The sequence below is a fragment of the Adiantum capillus-veneris genome, chromosome 28 (genome assembly GCF_014529385.1).
Source record: "Adiantum capillus-veneris isolate H3 chromosome 28, ASM1452938v2, whole genome shotgun sequence".
In the NCBI taxonomy this organism is placed as follows: domain Eukaryota; kingdom Viridiplantae; phylum Streptophyta; class Polypodiopsida; order Polypodiales; family Pteridaceae; genus Adiantum; species Adiantum capillus-veneris.
Window position 1 is genome coordinate 25,120,731 of NC_140958.1, and position 22,397 is coordinate 25,143,127.

The 22,397-nt window shown below is 42.5% G+C and overlaps 1 protein-coding gene and 1 pseudogene across 2 annotated transcripts; both read right to left on the reverse strand.

Moving 5' to 3' along the window:
- Positions 1-5,812: 5,812 nt before the first annotated feature.
- On the reverse strand, positions 5,813-9,830 carry LOC147420193 (uncharacterized). 2 transcript variants are annotated; one of them, XM_086504377.1, is made up of 3 exons: positions 8,139-9,830; positions 7,117-7,219; positions 5,813-6,184 (listed from the first exon to the last, which is right to left on the reverse strand). In XM_086504377.1, exons 1-3 carry the CDS (start codon positions 9,256-9,258, stop codon positions 6,109-6,111), a joined length of 1,299 nt encoding a protein of 432 aa, XP_086360503.1. In that variant the 5' UTR covers positions 9,259-9,830; the 3' UTR covers positions 5,813-6,108. The 2 variants fall into 2 exon arrangements, 1 of the variants encoding a protein (XP_086360503.1); XR_015186966.1 differs by having other exon boundaries at positions 7,117-9,830.
- A 132-nt stretch (positions 9,831-9,962) lies between these two features.
- On the reverse strand, positions 9,963-12,607 carry LOC147420194 (uncharacterized; annotated as a pseudogene).
- Between the last annotated feature and the right edge of the window lie 9,790 nt (positions 12,608-22,397).

Genomic DNA, 22,397 nt, shown 5'->3' on the forward strand with positions numbered 1-22,397 from the left:
TGCATTGTGGATGCTATGGAGATGAAAACCTGTGTTGAATACCATACCTTTCCACTACTGCATGCACTAACTTGCTTCTAAACCCTTGACACTGATCAAAGATGAGCACCCAAGGCACTCCAAAGTGGCATCATATGCAATCATAAACAAACTGAGCAACTCAATGAGCATTTAACTCCTTCATTGATTTAGCCTCCACCCACCTGGTAAGATAATCAATGGCCACCACAATGTACTTCTTACCGCTTGCAAACTTGGGCAACATACTAACATCACCTAATCCCCACTTTTCAAATGCATCATGAGCTATGATAGGCCCTTCTGGCTCGGCTATCAATTGCCTTTCACTTGGCATTGATGGCATGCGTTGCACCAGTAGTGCACATCCCATACAATGGAAGGCCACCAAAAACCACCTCTTAAAATGAAAAACAATACATGATCTTTGCCTTGATTTCCACTTTCCTCATGACCTTGCTCCAGCACCATGCCAATCTTCTCTTTGTAAAGAACCCTCCTCAACACTCCATCTCGACCATATGTCATTAAATCCTCTCCTACCAGAGTGAACTTCCAAGCTTTTTGAACAATCGGTCTCTTTTGTAGTTTTAATAGCCCCTCTAAACATTGGCATGTACTCAATAAATCATCAACTTTCTTCAAAGTCTCATTATCTGCATACAAGTCCAATTTAGGAATTTTGGAAAAAATGCACAAAAATGGGACAAATTTTTTGTGCCTACATTTTAATAATAAAGGCATACGGGGTGAGTTATTTTTGGGGAAGAACTAAGAATGAAGGCTCGAACCCCACATAGATGGTTACGTTTCATGTACACACTCTTAAACAAAAAACCGAATGAGATTTTTTTTTAAAGAGGAACTAACCTAGGTATGCATGGGCGTTTTATGTGAAAGATGGAAAGGGACACTCGATCTTGAGGGGCCTGCCTTCTACCAGAGCTTGTATCTGATCAACAAAAAGAAAACTGAAACCATGATTGAGTGTAGAGTGCACTTAACATTAAGCATTAAGACCAAGTGTCATCACTTGAAACGGCGCACATAATAGTTCCCTGGCAAGGAGTGTCGTGTAGCTTGGAATTCAGGATGTTGTCCCCATGCCCTCTTAGCGTACACGATGTAAGTCATTTCCATAAAACTTTCTCTCTTCTCCTTCTGCTTCTTGCCTAGATTGACAAGCCTCCGCGGCAAACTACGTTCCAAGCCCTACTTTGACGGCTCGCCGCAAGGGTGTAGAGATTCTTGCCACGTCACGGTTGTTTGTCACTATGGTGAGTGTCCAGTTGCAAGTGCGTATGCTTTAAATGAAGCCTACCCACCTTTGAGGGAGAGACAATGGAAGACTTCTTTTGAATGTAAAACTATTTGTGCTTGTTAAGGGATAAAGATGAGTTCCACTGTGTCAATAGAATACAACACAATCTAGTTTTGGACCACACCAATTTGTAATCTACATCTAAGGGATGCAATAGCTTGAGCTTCAGGTGGAGCCTTGAGACTCAAGGATTGTTCATATGAGTTGAAGTAGATGCTAGGCAAGGCTTGAGGTGCCAAAAACATACCTTGAGAGCCTCCTCGAACTTAAGTTTGAGTTGAGGCTTGAGATTTAAGGATTATTCGAATGAGTTCAAGTTGATGCCAGACGAGGCTTGAGGTGCTACCTTGAGAGCCTCCTCAAAATTAAGTTTGAGTTGAGGCTTGAGATAAAAACAAACCGTTAGTTATGATAAAAACAAATCGTTACTTATGACGGAGACTGATGGTCAAGTTGAAAGAAAACGTTAGTTTTGAAATTTGAAAACCACGAAGCCACGTAACACCTTGCGTCATCATCCGCACACCATAGCCATGGCTAATTTGGAACAGAGACCTTGCGATCCACACCAACGTGAATGTGTGGCATTTGCAACAGTATCACAGGTTGAAAGGTAGAGGTGCAGAGCGCAAGTTGAGCCAGACATATAGGCGGCAAGCTCAGTAGGTACACGAGCATCCAATCCCAATCCAATAGGTGTGCCAAGCTGTGGCAAACTGTAGGCGATCAACTCTGCTTGACCAAGCTATACATGGAGCGAGCAAAGGAAGCGCAGGTGAATGCAGCTCAAGATTCTAGACCAAATCACAGCTCAAGATTGTAGGCCAAGCTACGCTTGGAGCGGGCATTCAATAAATGTTCAGGGAGTTCCCATGAGCTCCTCAAGCAGTGCTCCCAAGGTCTGCATTTTCCACAACATGCGGGTGTCATGTCATCGTCTTCAAAGCTTGGTTCAGGTTTAACATGAAGCTGAACCCTGACCTCCAAAAAGTTGCATGAGCCTCCCCAAACTATGGCATCTCACTTAGCGGCCCCTTCTTCACCGACATGCGACAATTACCTCTATGCTTGAGGTTTCCCTCTCCTCTGTTGGCCACATACAACGGTGCTCTACTATCATAGATCGTTACTTGTAGGCTCTTGATATTTTATTCATACAGATAATAGCAAGTCCTAAAGTTGGAGTAGGCTTTTCATATTCTACTGATAAGTTATAGCAAGTTCTAAAGTTCAATGCTTGCAGTGAATTTTGAGTGTTTGGCCTCCGGGATGTCCCTATCATTTCCTCTGGAAACTAATTTGCATGCATGATCTACCTCCTAAACAGTGAGGCCTAGCAGGAAGGATTGAGCTTATATGACACACCATAATTAGAGGAATGGAGAGCTCCACTTGTTGTCACAATGCAACCATGCATAGTTAAAATCATGCTTCAAAAGGGAAGGTTGCGGCCACAATATGCATCTCTTTAACTTAGGAAAGTGCTTTTCCGAAGGTTCTAGCTGGTTTAATTTTTATTTGCAGAGGGAACATGACCATTTCTAGGAGGCAATCCCTAAACTAGAGGCTTGAACTTAAGTTCAAGACTCTACCTCAAAGGATAGCTTAACATCTATTTTGATGGATAGAGACTCGTACACTATCCTCCTCTAGGTAGAGGCTCGAACTTAAGTTCGAGCCTTGACCTCATAGGCTAGAGCTTAACGTCTATTTTGATGGATAGAAACTCATATGCTATTTTCCTCTAGGTAGAAGCTCGAACTTAAGTTTGAGCCTTGACCTCATAGGCTAGAGCTTAACGGCTATTTTGATGGATAGAGACTCGTATGCTATTTTCCTCTAGGTAGAGGCCCGAACTTAAGTTCGAGCCTTGACCTCATAGGCTAGAGCTTAACGTCTATTTTGAGGAATAGACTCTCAAATAGTATCCTCCTCTAGGAAGAGGCTCGAGCTCGAACTCAAGTTCGAGCCTTGACCTCATAGGCTAGAGCGTTAAGTCTATTTTGAGGAATAGACTCTCAAATAGTATCCTCCTTTGGGAAGAGGCTCGAGTTTAAGTTCAAGCATCTACCTCAAAGGCTAGAGCTTAGCATCTATTTTGAGGGATAGAGGCTCAAATGATATCCTCCTTTGAGATATAGTTAAGATCGAGCCTCTAGTTTTGAGGTGGCCTCTTTGTGGTGGCCACATCTCACCCCAAATGTTTATTTTGAGCCTCTCAAGTAAATGCACAGAACATGCTCGTTTCCAAGAGGCAACCCTTGAGGTAGAAGTTCGAGCCTCTACCTCAGAGGCTAGAGCTTAACATCCATTTTGAGGGGCAGAGGCTCAAATGTTATCCTCCTCTGAGATATATAGCCTCAAACTTCTACCTTTGACGTGGCGTCTCTGTGGTGGCCACAACTCACCCAAATGTTAAGTTTGAGCCTCTTAGATAAATGCTCACAAGCCTCTACTACGTAGATTAAGGGATGAACTTAGGCTCAAGTGTGTATATCAATGGGAGCCTCTTGGTAATGGACACGTCGCACCCAAAAGGTGGTTGAGTTCTAATTTTTGAGATAGATGCTCACAATTTACCTCAAAGACTACCTCATAGTAAATGCGTGCAGTTTTCTCGAAAAGATCTTATAGCCTTATCCTCTGAAGTAGCAACTAGAACCCCATGCTTCTTTTACCTAGAAAGGGTAGCTAGGCTCAACTTTAAGTTTGTGCCTCATGTTACATGTTAAACCTTATTTTCCTTTGAGGATTTCATGACAACAATCTTGTGTGGAGTTTGTCTTTGGATGTGACATTTGTTCGATAGTAGGCTATGCCTTTTCACTTTAAAAATACAAACACCATGTTGGATTAAAAAGAAAACAAATGTCTAAAGGATATTTTAAGCAAGAGCTTAATAAAAATCTTATATCTTCAATTTCATGAAACTTCATAGAATTGATTCTCATCATTTGTTTTAGTCTTAGGTAAAATTTACCCTTCCTGTTGAGCTAGAACATGAAACCTGACCTAAGTTTTAAGTTTTTATTGACCTTTATTTACAAACTTATGATACTGCTTATGGTCACTATCTCTTATATTTGTTTCAAACTCATGTTGAAAGCTCTTTGCAATCAATCAACACAAAACTGCAAGAAAAAGAGAACATCGTGGCAAGAAGATGATTAGACATTAGAAGGTGTTTTCATTCTTCCAATAAATGTTAAGCCTTAATACCTTTTTAAAAATATGCAAGAACATGCAATGGAAACTTAGAGTGAAACATCTTTTTCTTATAAGCAATAAAAAAATTTGGGACTTGAATAAGTCTCAAATTTCCTAAATAGCTCTTATATGTAGTTGGTGCCACATACAAACTCAACACTTCAGTCTACACTCGATTGATTGCTAGCCAATCGATTTGCTTCTTGATTCTAATCTCTTCTAATATGTTTGAACTGCAATTATTCAAAAAATTGCAATAGTTTTTTTATGAAAAAAAACCAATTCTTGAGAGAATCCCTTTTTATTTTCCATTGACCCAAAAGCTACTTTATAACTAGAAGAGAATCACCCTAACCACCAACCTAGAAATGCCAAACTCCACACATTTCTTGAGCCCCAAGTGAAGTGTCAGCTACTCCGCTACATTATTTGTGTGGACATCTTCCAAACCACAGGCCCTTGAGAAAATTACCGTACCTTGGGGATCCTGAATAATCACCTCTTCCTGCTTTCTGCACAACTCTCCTATAAGCACCATCAAACCACATGGTAAAATCTTCCTTCAAGTCCGATTCTCTGTAGCATCTTCTTTCACCACTATTGAATAGATGGGCAGGTCCGCTTCCTTGCTCAGCAAAACGTTCACCAAATGTGATCTACTCATGTGATAAATCTTGAACTCGAATTCGAACTCTTGCAACTCAAGTACCCATTTTCTTATCCTTCTCCGTGGCTGGAGATGAAGCACCACTTCATGCAACAAATTGTTAGAGATGAGCACTATTGGTCATCATAGCATAGCGCACAACCCATCGACATAATGTCAATCCGGTGGATCGGAACCCGGCTAGTGCATGGAGGCATGGATGCACCTAATGTGACGGATGAGGACTCTAGGAAGAGGGGTAAAGCAAGAGAGGAGAAGAGGGAAAGCCGATGAAGCAATATCTATACACACACACTCTCAATCTACACTCTAACTCTCTAATCATGGAGACAATGGTGTATCCATTTGCTCTTATGTCAAGCACACACTCTAATCACACATTAAGCATACACAAAGAAGCCTACTGAGAGAAATGTATGCAGCCCACGTACACACACTCTAATCTAGCACACATGTGAAGCAAGAATGCTCAAACAAGAGGGAAAACTTGAGAGAGAAGAGAAGATTAACACTAATCATACACCATTAACACACATAAGCTTGAAAGACAAGATAAAGTAGAGAGAACTTAGCTTCCATTAATCCCAATGAATACTACATATGATGTGGAAGATCCAAGATCCATAACCACTCCTCTTCTTCTTCTCCACACTCCCTCACACTCTCTTCTCTAAGAATGCCCTTTCACATCTTGTGAATTGACTTATATACAAGGGCTTTTAAAAATGGGCGGCCGGCCAAGAAATTGTATAACATGCTGCAGGTATCTAGGCTCATCTAATCATCAATGTATAACTTGGAACCCACCGTGGAGCCCGTAAATACAAAAAATATATGCATACACATATGTGTACACACCAATGGAAGCATAATGCATGTCGTTGACGCTCGCCCGTCAACACTCTCCCCTTCCGAAGCTTTGTCGTCCCTGACAAAGCCATGTCGTGGTAGATGCTTGAGAAAGAATGTACCTACCAAAATAAAAAGGTGGATGAGGTAGCAAGCTCAAATATATGGTGATAAGGCATAAGGAAAAGGCAAAGCACATGCAGTAATGAGTAAATGCAAAGAATTATGAAATGTTACACTGCCATTAAGAAAAAATAAATTGCACTTGTGCTGAAATTAATTAATCAAGAGTTTTGGGCTTATGAATGAGTCTATCAATTAGTTAGCTACGACTAAGGGTTAAAACATTTACTCTAGTACTAGCTAAGTTAGTAAATTTATCCCAATGCAAGATTCCCTAATTATATATGTCATAGATTAGCTAACTAACTCTCACAACTCGAAACAAAAGCTTGAATTTGTTTTACTTGAAGCTCAATGGAAGTCTTTCTCATTTTATTTTTCTTGCTTTTCATTTGTTATTTTTTACATTTTGCAAAATCATTTGACGTGTGTGCTTATTTGTATACCCAGGGATTTTTGCTTCTCAAAGAAAAGCACCCACACTGGGAACCTCTAGGACTCTAGTACCATAGGCAATACATCTGCATGAAGCACCAAATCAAATCTAGGATTTCTCTTCCAGCTTAAGCTTTTACACTTGTGGCACTTTTGTTTTTCTTCTATTTCTTTTGTATTTTCACTAGTTTTCTTTGTTGTTTGGGTGAAAAAGCCTCTCTATGCTTAAAACACTCCTAAGGTTTCAAACACTCAAATAATTTTACCAACTAGGACTAGTAGTCAAGTAAATGAGTTAACCTAAAGTCACGGCCTCCTAACCTCAAGACTCATCAATAAAACTAAACTCTAAGTCAATTAACTAAAGAAAGGACAAGTTTATACATCTTTAATGGCAAATAACAAAACATAATTGAATGCACTTAATCAAACCAAGAAGAAGCCACAATCAACAAATATAAATGTACAAAACCATATAGCATAGGAAGGAGTGTACCTGTGCATGGGCTCGATGAAGAGGTCGATGTCATGGAAGCTCCTCGTGTCTAGAGATACATCATGTCTACATGGTCGTCCAATCTCCATGGGCAAGCTAATGTCTGTCTACATGCTGCATCAAAAGATCAACAAAAGCACTGTACCTCCAAGAGGTATGTCAGCAGCAAGATAAAATATCAAAAGTAACAGAATAATAAAATAAAACATCTAAGATAAGGTCTAAAACCTGGATATCCAGAGGGAAAAAACCCAAAAGGGAAAAAAGTGCCTCTGGTATATGTACATAAATCTAGTGCACATATCATCTCAAATCTCATGCAACTAGGAGTCAAGAGAGAGCTCTCACCATGAAGCATGATCTGCAATCTCTTAGATCGATCTCTAATAGTCAAGGGCTGGCTAACACCTAGCTCCATATGTAAAGTCTGCTCAACAGCACAAGGAATGGTCGTAGGGTGGACATCAGCCTCTACTAGAATAGTCTGTGGAAGGCTCTTCAGTAGCCAAATATGCAATGCTCGCGCTCTCGTAGGGATGTCAGTCTGAGCTCTCCTAGCGTGTCTACGTGTGCATCTAGCTCTAGGACATACTATATGCTGTGAATGTACCGACCTCTATAGGGGTAGTCTCATCTCTCGACATCTGGCTCATGGAGGTCTCGCTCTAGGGTATGATCTTGTATGCGCTGGGTGTGCTACCTCTCGTGGCCTAGGTACCCAAACATGTCTTTGTCCCTCAAAGTAATCATGTGCCTCAAGTGACCGTCTAGATGTGAGCCAACCATGTGAAAGTCCGTCGTCGATCATATGGCTCTTTAGAAATATGATCGTTTCATCACAAGGTAGCAATCTAGCATGTATCTCGTCACACAGGGAACAAATACATGTTGGGTTTTCCTAGAAGCTCTACGTGGAGAGCTACGTGCCTGATCTATCGTGTGTCGCTCCGCAGTGGAACTACTCATCCTCATAGAGCCTCTTCCTAGAGAAGGCTCTACACATGGCTGAGATGCCTGTGTACGTGGTCTCCAAACAAGTCTAGCAGGCTCTATCATATCCCTACATAGGGTGTCAGTAGAGTTCACTCTAGTCCGTGTACGTCCATGTATCTGTGGTGTAACCTCTATCTCTGTGGTGTCAGTAATGTGGTCTCTAGGAACTTGATCTAGAAAAGTACGGCTCGTGGCTGGTCTCCGCTCAATCGGGTGATCTGATCGTGAATCGGCACTCGTAGATGGCACTAGGGAAACATCTATATGTGGTGGCTTCTCTTTCTGTGACTCACAAGCTATGACACCGCTATGCAAGCTAAAAGAGTGGGATAGCGATGTTGTCGGCTCTGCATCTTCTCTCATAGGGGGATCTACTCTTGTAGATGGCTCTAGCTCGACAGCTATCTCTAAGGGCCTCTGTGAGGTCGGCAGATCTAAACAAGGATGCTCAAGGGTAGCTAGAATCTTATCTATAACAAAGCCATCGGAGTCACTCACTCTATGACTCTGTGGAGTGGTCTCATCTATAACAAAGCCATCGGAGTCACTCACTCTATGACTCTGTGAGATCTCTCGTTGTGTGCTGGAAGTCTCATGGATAAGTGTGGTAGGTGGTGTAGGCTCCCTAATAATACTCTGACTGGGCTCTAGTCTCAGGGGCTCTACCTGTGGTGGCAGGCTAGGTGCTAGAGCTATCTCTCGTGGCACAGTATCATCCTCATCTGGCATCTCCCAAGGTGGTAGAATACGACGTGACAAAAGAAGCCTAGGAGGTGATCTCTCTAGTGGTGTCTCTCGAGGACTCGAAGCTCTCGGTAGTTGTGGAGCTAGCGTGGTCGTCGTGGGTAAACATAAATCATCAAGTCTAATTAAGTCGAGGGAGTAGGGTAGACCTATAGTCAAAACATATACTGCATGATCGACATCCCTATAAACTCGCTCACGTGGATCTCCTATCAAATATGCAAGAAGGCGGGCTGAAGGATCTCCGGATCCACCACTTGTCAGGCATCTGTACCTACGAACAAGTTCATCTAGATAGGTCACGGTGTCATGCTGTGACATGTACATAGTGGGAACACATGCTACAAGAGTTATCTTGTAACTTTTTAGATACATAATTATATTTCCTATAATGTACATATGCATATGTAAGTATAAAAATAGGCTTTCTATCTCATCTTATTATTTATCTCAAGAGTAATGTATTCTCACTTTACCATCAAAAAATACTATGGAAAAAGTGTCAATAGCTCCGCCTCTTTAACTTGGGGCAAAAAGCATTGATTCTTTATTTCTACTATTTCATTATCATCTCACACCCTAGCTAGATCCTATATCTAGGGTAAACTCCAATATATATATATATTCTATGTATTTTTTATACTTTTCTTATATTTCTTTTTAAATAGCTACTATGAGAGAATCAAATCCTAGTGGGACACTAGGTGGCATGATTTCAAAAATACACTTATTTTAATGCATTATTGCAAGCATGGTTACAAAACTTTGTCAAGGAGAAATGTCATGCTTTCATATGGCATGAGGTGTCCTTGGGAATTAAATGAAAGTCAAGGCTAAGGAGACCACATGAAGACTTTTGCTGCCATAAATGGATCCTATTTTGATGAATTTTTTACACAAGGTTCCAATCCAAATTGGAGAATGATTTTAAAATGAAAATCGTAGCTAATGAGCTGAAGTTTCTGCCCATATTTTTATTTTTTTATTTGGAGCTACGGTTGAGGAGATATGATCAAAATACTGGACCCCAGTCTGCCCACATCATGCAGGGACAGCTCATTTCCAACTTTTCCAATTCCTGTTCACACTGGCTCCTCTCTTCTTGTGTAAACCCTTGTGGGTTCCCTTCACCTATAAAAGGGGACCTCTTCTTCCTTGGAAGGAACTCAAGCATTCAAGCCATTGATGAGAGGAATTCTCGAAGGAGTGAGTAGTAATGCCTAATTGTACTTAGCCATTAACATAAGCCCAAGCCTACACTTTCTCCTAGAGGGAGACTAGCCATTCTTGCAACAAGCTAACCTTGGAAGATCAACTCTAATCAAAGAAGGTCTTGCACTTGGTGTATCAATCAAAGTGGAATTATCCACTCTTCTTCTCTCTCCCATCAATAATGGTGCCGAAGGGTTTCAAGTAAGATGTGTTCTACATTGATGTTTTCTTGATTTCTTGTTGTTTTCATTTTCATCTCTAATCCAACATATATATATGTATTTAATCTCATCTCCTTAACCAAACCTATCTCTCTCATTCTTAGTAATTCATCCTCTCTAGGTTCTCTTTGCTACAGGTACATCTCTCCCCGCAGTATCCTTATTGCTTAGGGCAAGAATAGGGCTTGGGAGGGAAACTTCTCATCTCTTCACTTCTCTCATATCTACATTTCTCACATACTATCCTAGATGAATAACCCACATGATGATCATTTCTATCGCTTTCACTCTGTACGATCTATTAGAATTAACGTATGGATTAGCCGTAAAATACACTTTCAACAACGTATAGTGTTTCTCTTCGGCCCTGAAAGGCTCAATGAAATACTTCTATCGCCAGATCCCATCATACTACCTCTCATAGAATATAATTTCTCTTTTGATGTAAGCGTAGTTATCTTGCTATGAACCAAGAGGATTTGTACACACAATTAATCCCAATCACTAGACAAAATATATATATTATGGTAAGCACAAAACTACAATTCCAAAGAACAATTCGTAGCCTATTTGGTCAGCCAAGATTGAATGCCATTAACTCATCCATTAACCTTTTCATATTACCCATGATACGCTATGACCATAGCTTTGATGTTTTCATCTTCGTATTGTTTTGACATTCTCTTTTGCGTTCTTCCTTTGTGTGTGTGAATGCAAGAGAGAAAGAGTGAGTCTTCTTTGGTTGAACTTCTTTCCAAACCCTAGTCTTCATGGCATCTATGGTTTAACTCCTTCATATAGTTTTTGTTGAGTTCTCTCACAAACTCTCACAGCCATAAGCCCGGTGCTTTCCTGGCAAGACCACAAATTTCTCGACAACGGTCTGCTCAACTCTCTGAAGCTCCACTAGCCTAGGATGTGTCTGTTTGTCTAGGCTATCATCTGGGTGTGCTCGTTCAATGTCATCAAAATCAAGGGTCTCAATCAAGAGATAACTGCTCTCCGAGCTCATCAATAAAAACTGCTCTATCCGCCTGTGTTGGGTAGGCTCTCACAATCTGCCTAGGTGTAGACATCATGTGTTGCGGGGTGACTAGCCTCACAAAGGGTTGATCATAAGTGTCAACATAATATGCAACCCCTCGTGGAGATCGGCCTACTATATGCAAGATCTGACCGTCTATATCTCTCATGCTATCCCTAGTCTCTCTAGTCTCGGACAGTGTCTGAAGGGTGGGGGTCAGTGGTCTAGGGGCACTCATATCTACAATGGGTGATCTACCGGGCCCTACCTCTGGTGCTCTCAACTGGGGTGATGTGGTCGTCATAGACTCTCTCGTATGCTCTCTAATCTATGTCATCAAAGGTTGGCATGGGTCTCTAGAAGTTTCAAGGTATCGAGGTTGAGACTCTCTAAAGTACGTGTCTCGAAGGCTCTGGGTCTCTATCTGTGGCTCACTCTGAGTGGTACACAAAGTGCTAGCAATCGCCGTGTACATTGCTCTAGACTCGTGATAGCTCGAAACGCTTGGCGGAAAATCAAGTCTAGGTGAGGAGAATCCTGGCGGTGGTTTCCTGAGTGATGTGGGTGGTGGCACTGTGTCTAAAGGAGGTGAGGCACTCCTACTCGAAGTAGGGCGCTGGGTCGGTCGAGGATCGTACGGCAATCCACAAGTCAAAAAGTAAAGCTCAATGCCTATGGTGCTCATGTAGAATCTGTCTTTAGGCTCGCCAACTAGTGTCACAACATCCGTGGATAGGAGTCTAATAGAAGTGCGACACTCTAATCGATATATGCGTTGAGCACTATCTATATAGATCACTCGAGGACCTACCCACTGTAATGTTACCTGCATGGGATGGTCAAAGGCCTCAAGGCAATCATATGCGTGTACTATCTCTATCTCCTCTAGCCTAATCAAATGGTCGACCACATACGTGGCGCGATAGTCATCTCTAAATGTGCCATCCCGCGTGTCGTCGGGAAGGACTCGCACCACCTGGAGGGTCTGTGTGGGGCCAAAGAAGGTGCGGCACTGGACAAAGAAATGTCCATATGTGTCCATGTAAAAGGGCCGGCCTTTGTGCTCGCCTACAAGTGTGAGCAATGTGTACTCAGAGCACGAAGTGGTTATGGCCATCATATGTGCGCTCTCGGCGTGTGATAGACCTCTAAACCTCCTCAACTCGTCGAATGTAAACTAAAATCAAAATCTGGACTATATCGAGGTTTATGCGTATAATCGGACTCAAATCTGGCAAAACCTAACTCTCGGACGTATCTACTCTAAATGTGTCTAATCGTGTGTACATGCGCGCGAGTGTCGAGTATATGAGGTGTGTGATGCGTGTGGAATATGTGTGAGAAGCAAAGAAAGAAAGAGAAAAAAAATCATTTTTTCATTTTTTTTCCATTTTTTCCTCTTTTTTTTGTAAGTTTTTTTTTTTGGCACACGTGCGCGTGTGTGTGTTAATTCGAGTGAGAGAAAGAGACAAAAAGAGAAAATAAAGGGAGTGTCTAATGGAGATCTTTTGTGTGGGTGAGTGAAAGAGGGCAAAGAGACAAAATGAGAAAATCAAGGAGTGATTAATGGAAAGATTCATTGAGAGAAAGTCAAGGAATGATTAAGGGAAAGAGACAAAGAGAGAAAGTCAAAGAATATTTAAGTGGGGGATGTTTTGTGTGTGTGTGTGTATGGTGTGTATGTGAGTGAAAGAAACAAAGAGAAAATCAAGGAATATTTAAAGGGGGGCCGGTTTTGTGTGTACGTTTTTTTTTTGTTTTTTGTTTTGGATGTGTGTGTGTGTGTGTGAATCCGAGAGAGAGAAAGTAAGAAAAATGAAGAGGGGTGTATGTTTGTGTATGTGTGTGTGTGTGTGTTTAACACATCAATTATCAATCAAACCAAGACCCGTTTTAACCTCTTTTTTGTCCATTTTTGGCCCAAACATTAGCGCAATTGGTGGTTCAATTAGAAAATTTATACGCATACACTTGTTTACCACTAATCAAACATCACCATACAATCATAAACACTCCAATTTTCCACTTGCAATTAGTTTAATTATGTGTGTATACACAAGCACAATTAAGTCTAAAATGCACCAATTAATCACACACAATTCTACCAAAATTTGGACAGCAGTTTGGTGCAAAACTGGCAATCGAAAACCATAAACCATATCAACATAATGACCATAATCAATCAATGGTTTTTTATCAAACACATTAGTATCAAAATTGCCAAAAAAACAAGCACTAGTTTGTACACATTTTCCCTCACGTTGGCATACACTAGTGCACATAGATTTGCACCCATTAAGTACACCTAATCAATTCTCAAACCTGCTTTTAATTTCAAATTTTAAAGTAGGTTAATGCACTCACATTACAACAAGAATCGTGTCGATTTTTCCACTCCAATTGACGATTACACACGTGTATGTGTAGGCAACCGCTTCACCGCATCTCCACCTACAAGCACCAATCACAAAGCATCATGTGTAGCATCATTTTTTTTCAAAACAAACACATAATCATGTAGGCAAAACATCCAATTAGAGATTCATTCATGTGTAGCACCAAAAACACACAAGATTAGTGAGTAATTAGACATCAAAATTAGCATAAATCACACATAGTTACACACTTTCTAATCACTCAAATCATGCAAAATTTATGAAATTTCAACCCGTGAGAGTGATGCAAAAGCCTCTAATTAGGCACATAAACATGTAAAACACTCCAATTGTTAGCGGATTAGTAGTGAATTAGTGATCAATTAGTGAAAATGAAGAGAAAACATGAAAATTACAAACAAATTTTTTAACAAAATCTCATCACAAATCAGTTATTCACCATCACCAATACCTAATCCTAATGAAAATTAAAAACTCAAACCATCACACGGGTGATCCTCTAGCGTAGGTGCTCGATCCCCGGCAACGACGCCAATGTTGGTGGTCATTATTTGTGTGGACACTTTCCAAACCATAGGCCCTTGAGAAAATTACCGTACCTTGGGGATCCTGAATGATCACCTCCTCCTGCTTTCTGCACAACTCCTATAAGCACCATCAAACCACATGGTAAAATCTTCCTTCAAGTCCGATTCTGTGTAGCATCTTCTTTCACCACTATTGAATAGATGGGCAGGTCCGCTTCCTTGTTCAGCAAAACGTTCACCAAATGTGATCTACTCATGTGATAAATCTTGAACTCGAGTTCAAACTCTTCCAACTCAAGTACCCATTTTCTTATCCTTCTCCGTAGCTGGAGATGAAGCATCACTTCATGCAACAAATTGTTAGAGATGAGCACTATTGGTGGTCATAGCACAGCGCACAACCCACCGACATAATGTCAATCCGGTGGGTCGGAACCCGGCTAGTGCATGGAGGCATGTATGCACCTAATGTGACGGAATGAGGACTCTAGGAAGAGGGGTAAAGCAAGAGAGGAGAAGAGGGAAAGCTGATGAAGCAAGATCTATGCACACACACTCTCAATCTACACTCTAACTCTCTAATCATGCAGACAATGGTGTATCCCTTTTCTCTAATCTCAAGTACACACTCTAATCACACATTAAGCATACACAAAGAAGCCTATTGAGAGAAATGTATGCAGGCCACGTACACACACACTCTAATCTAGCACACATGTGAAGCAAGAATGCTCAAACAAGAGGGAAAACTTGTCATACACTAATCATACACCATTAACACACTAATCATACACCATTAACAAACATAAGCTTGAAAGACAAGAGAAAGTAGAGAGAACTTAGCTTCCATTAATCCCAATGACTACTACATATGATGTGGAAGATCCAAGATCCATAGCCACTCCTCTTCTTCTTCTCCACACTCCCTCACACTCTCTTCTCTAAGAATGCCCTTTCACATTTTGTGAATTGACTTATATACAAGGGCTTTTAAAAATGGGCGGCCAGCCAAAAAATTGTATAACATGCTGTAGGTATCTAGGCTTATCTAATCATCAATGTACAACTTGGAACCCACTGTGGAGCCCATAAATACAAAAAATATATGCATACACATATGTGTACACACCAATGGAATCATAATGCATGTCGTTGACGCTCGCCCGTCAACAAGTACATAAAACTTTCAAATAATCAAATGCACTTTGAACTTATGGCAGGCAAAGACCAAGGTCGCCCACTGCTCAACATCCATATATGATCTTTTCCCTGGGCTAATCACTCTGCTATCAAAATAAACTAGCTTGTAGCACTTACCCACTTTCTGCATCAAGATTGCACCAACATCAATAGTTCCCACCGTCATGGACACATAAAAATAATCTTTGTTAAAGGGACACATTGTAGGCAACTAACATAAGATTTTCTTCACCTTGCCAAAAGCTATTTGAACATCTTCTTTCCACTAGAATCCATGAACCTATTGTATTAATTTTTGAACGGGGTACACATACTGTGAAAGCATCCAAAAGAAACTTGCCAAATATTTGAGCTTATGCACAAAAGAAGCCAAACCTATAGCCTTCACTTTTCTTGGATCCGCTTCAATACCATTTTGGGAGACCACATGAAGGTGAGCCCGCAGTTGTGCCAACTTACACTTCTTTGGGTTGAATTGCCCTCCTTCCTCGTCTAATCTTTGAAAACACAGATTTAGCTTGGACAAGTGCTCTTCTATGGACCTAGAACAACCAATATCATCCATGAAAACTCTGATAAACTTACCCAAGTATGGCTCGAACACCTTATTCTTCCAATCCTAAAATGCTGCATATGCATTCACCAATTCGCCAACAATAAGAAAAGCACCACCATGGTGAGATGAAAGTAGTGTTTAATTGATCCTCCAATGCAATACCAATCTAAAAGTAGCCCAAAAATAGGTCCATAATAGAATACAACTCATGACCTGCAACCTGGTTCAAAGTTCATCCTGAAAAGGGCAAGGGGTAGTGGTTCCATTGGTAACAACATTTAATGGCTTATAATCGACACATACTTTCCATTTCATGTCCTTCTCTGGTGTAATTCACGGGATAGATAACTCCTTCCTCCAATAGCTTGTTGATTTCCTGCGACAGAGCTTCCTTCTGAATATCTCCCAACCTCCTCAGATTCTATGCCTTCGGCTTGCATTTGGCCTTGTGTAGAATTCAATGTTCCACCATCCTTTAGCTCCCTGCAAATCTTTGTACTCCGTAGCAAAAAAATTGGGATATGATGCACATCACTTCACACGGCTTTCGTTTCCCTTCTTGGTTAGATACCCTCCCAGCTTTAGCCTCTAGACCACAAATTGGAGTTTGCATACGTTCAATGGGCTTGGTAGAATCGACCATGACTCCAAATAAATATTTGTCTAACTTTGGTAGGTCTTCATTACTCTCCTCCTCTTCAACACTGCTCAAAACTTCATCACAAGCCGATTTCGTCTCATACTTGTAGTTGGTACTAGAGCCTTCTTGATCATCTTCAGGCCCTAGGTGAAAACTGCTCTCCTTGGTCTTCAAGTCGAACACAATTCTCCCACCATTCTCCTGGTCCAGCAAGGTAACAACCCCGGTTTTCCAATCTTGTTTGGCCCCAATTTGACAACAATCGCGGCTTCCCCAAGATGACTGGGTAAGCATTTTCACCTGCTTTCATAACAAAGAAGTTGATGGGGCCGGCTTTGAGAAGCGGCCGCAAGAACCAACCCCAACCAGGGAGCTTAACAATAATTGAGAAAATAAAAAAATGAATTTTTTGCCTGTTGTTGTTGTGCCACCACCCCACCTCCCCTCCATGCTCGTTCGTCATAGAGCCCCGCCCCCCCCCCCCCCCCCCCTCTCCCTCTCCTCCATTATCTCTCTCTCTCTCTCTCTCTCTCTCTCTCTCTCTCTCTCTCTCTCTCTCTCTCTCTCTCTCTCTCTCTACCTATACACACACACACACACACACACTTACCATACACACACACACTTACATACACATACACACACTCTCGACCTCGACATTCCCTCCATCTCTTGCTTTCTCTCTCTCTCTCTCTCTCTCTCTCTCTCTCTCTCTCTCTCTCTCTCTCTCTCTCGTCCTGTAAAACACAGTCTTACTCTCTCTTTTACCATACACACACACACACACACACACACACACCAACAACGCACAAACACACTAGTACGCACACATTCAAACAAACACACGCATGCAATATGCACACATAAGAAGGAAATCGGAAGCAGCTCGACAATCAACGCCCAAAAAAACAAAAAAGGACGATCAAATCACGTGATGGTGACAACGAATCAAGAGATGATGCTGAAGGCATGCCTCAGCCGGTGGCCCTGAAAGTGACAAACGCGCTACATCGACTCACCAGCAAATCCCACCATTCATTGGCATTTCGTCCACGATGCATCTCCACATTAAACATCCGTAGGGTAATCTACTTTTTTGTTTTCAAGCCAAAACCTTGTATAAAAACCAATTGTATATTGCCACCTCTCTCTAGGTGATGGTTACAAAGGCCCACCTAGGAGATATCAATTTAAAATTCTCCTAAAACAAAGCAAGGGTCAACCATCTGGGACCCAGCTCCTTGCTTTGTCTCTCCTGATTAGGTCCCTAACCTAATCAAATTATCCTAAACTAATGCAACCTACACCTATAAAAGAACACGAAGAGGTCACTATCAGGGGCAAGAACTTGGAGCTCGGCACTTGGGAAGGAAGCCATGCACACACACTGACTCCAAGGGTTGCCACACACAAGAGTAGGGTCTCCATACATATGGAATTCTCCGTAGAGAATGCACTATAGGCTCTCTCTCTCTATCACCATAGTTGCCATCTCGATGAAGCTATAAATACCACTTTGAATTGAGGTTCCCTCACATCTCGAGGGGTTTTTCATCGTCTACATCTACGTCTCTCTCTCTCTCTATGATGTGCAACATTTGTGTTATTTGAATCTCTGTTGTCCACGTCATAGCTGTTCAAAGCTAGGTGGTGCCCCCTATTCACCCCCCGTGATGAGTTTTGCATGCATGGTCCTAGCATAGAGGCTGTTGGGGTCCGTTTTGTGCTTGTGCTTGTCAAAGTCAATGAGGCACTCAATACCCATAACTTTCACACTCACGTCTTGGGCCACTCCTAAATATCGAGCTTTGGCATGGTTGGCCATCCTCATCCAAACATTAGATCTAACCATAGAGTTGATTACAATATTCTTCATAGTAGACTCCGTTATCACACTGACCTGAGCACCACCATCAATATAGGCTTGCACCTGCTTCTTCCTTTCCACCAAAACCTTCACCATCAAAAAGCACATATGTAGGACTCCCCACCCTTAAGGCTAGATTCTGCACATCATGTATATCACCTCTTGCATGGGGAAGCCTCGTACTAACATTGGTTGACCATTGCCTCCTCAATCTGGGGTTCAATGCAAGAAATTATCCAAATGTGATACTACCTTTTTGGTTTTAAACATCACTCATTGGATCATATTTGGGATGACTGTGCCCTAATTGGAAGTCTGTCTGCTTGATCTTCCTCCATCGTCTCCTTTCGCTTGACTCTGGATGCTCTTTACTCTTTGGTCTCTCATTTTGCTGTCTTGGTTTCCCTTTCACCTCTGGACCTTTTGTTGGCCATAGCATCGACTTCCTGTTTGTCAACTCCAATAATGTTAACTCTAGGTACTTCATCATTACCTAGTGAGAAAGTGGTGCTTGATTTTCAACTGCTTGCTGCTCCCTTTGACCATTGAGCTATGCTTCCTCGGCCTTGACCAAATAGATGGTACATGTCATCCCTTTTCCTCGGTGGATGAGGGAAATCTGGAGCATAATGGCCCTCTTATTTGCAATTTAAACACCTACCAGGAAATTGCCTAGGCCTAGCTCTTCCTGCCCTTGGCTATACTCTGTCCATTACACTCAAACGCAGCTCTTGCATTTTCTCACTCAAATCTTGAACAGTATGTACCCATTGTTGAGGAATTGTTGTTGATCCTTGATTTTCTTGGTTATCCTCTTGAATCTCCTCCCTTAGACTTGGAGCAGGGTTAGGGGCCCAGGGTTAGGGGCCATCAACTCGTACCCCAATGCTCCTTGCTCGCTTTACTTGTTGATTTTCATGCTCTTTTCCCGTGCAATAGAAACTACCCCGTTGTAATTTTCTGGGACTTCAAAATCCACCTTTTCTCGAACCTTGGAATGCAAAAATGCCATGAATTTTTCCAACTTAAAGTACTCATCACCATTAGCTAATTGCATAGAAATAGCAAAAATCTCTCCAACATGCTTCAAAACGGTTGAGGAAAACCCCAAATTCCTCATTCACATCCTGCTTCAAATTCTTCAATCTTGCATCTAAATCAACAGGGGATACTTCTTTTCAAAAGACTTGCACAAATCGAGTCCACAAAGCCAGCCACATGAACTTCGATTTACCTTCTTTCAAATCATAGAACCATGACTTTTCTCTCCCTGGCATCAGTACTAGAATCATTTGTATCTTGTTATCCTCGGTAGGCATATGCAACGACAACATGTACAGCTCGAAGTTGGTCATCCACTCTTCCGAATATTCTTCTCCAGTGAAAACCGGACTGTATCCTCTTGCTACCATCTCTTCTTGATGAAATTCCACTTCTTTGATCAAATTAAAAGAGAAATCAAATGCTCCTCTATGGGGGCACCAAATATGGAGAGGGGGAATGGGAAACAAACCCGGCACACAAAACAATTAACTCTTGATAGCCCACGGTACTCATGACACCCCACTCCTCTCAATTTCACCTTCAAACTTTCACAATTTCAATCGCAAACAACTGACACATCCCGAAAACACAAACCCAAGATGTTGGAGAAACCACAACCACTGTACCTCACTTGCTCTGCTTACACATACCGTAAACATGTAAAACTTCTCTCTCACTCTCTCTTTGCACCACACACGCCACGACTTGGGGGGAACACACACACACCAATGTCGCACAACCAGAGGCAAGAGCACAAATAGGTAGACAAGAGGGGGTGGGGGAGATCAACAATAAGAATAGAAAGAGTTCAGCTAGTTTTCTCCTTCCAACTTGGTTACAATGTGCTGTCTCTTCTCCTTCCTTACTCTCTCCACAAGAGCTCCTCCCAAAATATAAAAGATTTTGCACCATATGGGCGTGGACACAATCTCCCCTTCTAACTTTGTCTAGCTTGCTATATTTTGTCTTGCTTTTGCATGAGCAACACCCTCTTATTGCAGCTCTGGCTTGCCCTCCAAGCATATGTGTGCTCCATCCTTTAAGTGAGGCATTGACGGCACCGTCGGTGCTCTTAGAGCTTCTCCTCAAAAGATATGGCCGTGGGAATGGCCCCTTATAAGACCGGCCACGTCAGCAGGTTGACCCCATCACTTTGGTCTCTGTCACCATTATTGCCCACCAAAATCGGCGGCATCACCGCCCATAATCACCGTCAACCACGTGAAGCGCGGACACAGCAGCATCATCCACCACCCCTACCATAGCTTGTGAGCAAGGGAGCTCCCTCTCCCCACTCAGATTCTTACAAATGGTGCACCTTTTGGGCTTTATACCACAAGGTCTACCATCTTATTTGCCTATGTGGTGGCTCATCACTGTCTGGGCCTTAAAGGCGTTGGAGAGGGGGAATGGGGAGCACGCCCAGCGCGCCAACACGGAATGCCTCCTATAGCCCAGAGCACACACTGCACCCCAATCCACTTTGCGAGCACCTTTGACTCGCTCTTTTCACCAAACCACGTGTGCACACACGCTCACATAGACACACCCTAACTCACACAACCCACCTCAATGCAGTAGCTTTTACGCTCTCCCACACGCTCAAAACGCCACACGCACTCTCTCTCTCTCTCTCTCTCTCTCTCTCTCTCTCTCTCTCTCTCTCTCTCTCTCTCTGTGTGTGTGTGTGTGTGTGTGTGTGTGTGTGTGTGTGTGTGTGTGTGCAACACTTCGTCGGGGCAGCGCACACTTGCCGACACGCCCGCACGCACACACACGGGAGTAGAAGAGAAGGGGGGAAAGGGGGGCGAGACGACGTCAAAATCAACTGCAATGGGGGCTTCTCTTCTTCATTCACACCAGAAATAGGTACAACACCGTCGCCGCAACCGGCGCAAACCAAAAAAAGCACAAAGGGCGAGCCTCGCTCCAACCATACACAAAGGTTTCCATAAGACCTGCTCCTCGTGAGCTTTCCCCAGCTTCTAACAAGCGAGCCCTCCAAGGCCTTTTCCTCTGCCAGGTCCTTGCTTTTTTCGCACCACTTCACGGACCATGCATCTCGGCTTCGACTGCCGAGCCCGAGCGTACGAAGACCTTCCTCCTTCTTCGTTCTTCCTCTTTTGCCTAAGGAAAAGCCAAGGAGCCCACACAAACTCGAAGCCGCTGCCCTTCTCTTTTTCAAGGCAAAAGAAAAAAACATGCTTTATTTGGCAATGAAGCCCGGCGCTACTGCTCCTTGGGCTCTCCCTCTACCTTTTCCTTTTTTTCCTTTAGCCTTTGAGTTTCTCTTAAACTCCAGCCAAGGCAAACTTTGCTTCTTTTATTTATTACAACCAAGGAGGCTCATGTGTTCGTTTCCCACATGGTCGGTGCTTCTGTGTGCACGGATTCTCCAAGTAAGATTTTTTCGAGCATGCCGCATGGGAACTCCATCTTATTGATTCCGAATCCCATCTCTCCTCCATCGCTCAATGTCACCCTGGCCTCAGGTACCACATCCCAAAATGGGGAAAACCATCTGACCCCTTCCCGCCATCCACTTGCCAACTTAGATTCGGCCCATTTCTATGCACACGACTTCGATCAGCAAGCCGCAAGTCTTGATTGACCCCCCACGTTACATGCAATTTTCCAGAATCTTGGCGAGCCCTAAAAACATGCCTATCGACACGAGCCTACCAACGTGGCCAGGTGAGCACGTACCCGACCCCCGGCAAATATTCCGCAGGCCATAACTTGTCCATTTGAGCTTCGAATGACGAATCGAAAAGACCGGCGTGCTCCACAGCTCAAACACTTCACGTGTACTGATATCACACCCGCCTTGACTAACCACCTGTGCCCGCCCAATCCG

What these genes read in the sequence shown, in the direction of transcription:
- LOC147420193 (XM_086504377.1), bottom strand. Translation starts at nt 9,258, where the DNA reads ATGCATATGTACATTATAGGAAATATAATTATGTATCTAAAAAGTTAC. An exon ending in TAGACTTGTTTGGAGACCAC is followed by an intron (nt 7,220 to 8,138) that starts GTACACAGGCAT and finishes GCATGTAGACAG; the next exon opens with ACATTAGCTTGCCCATGGAG. An exon ending in TTCATCGAGCCCATGCACAG is followed by an intron (nt 6,185 to 7,116) that starts GTACACTCCTTC and finishes TTATTTTGGTAG; the next exon opens with GTACATTCTTTCTCAAGCAT.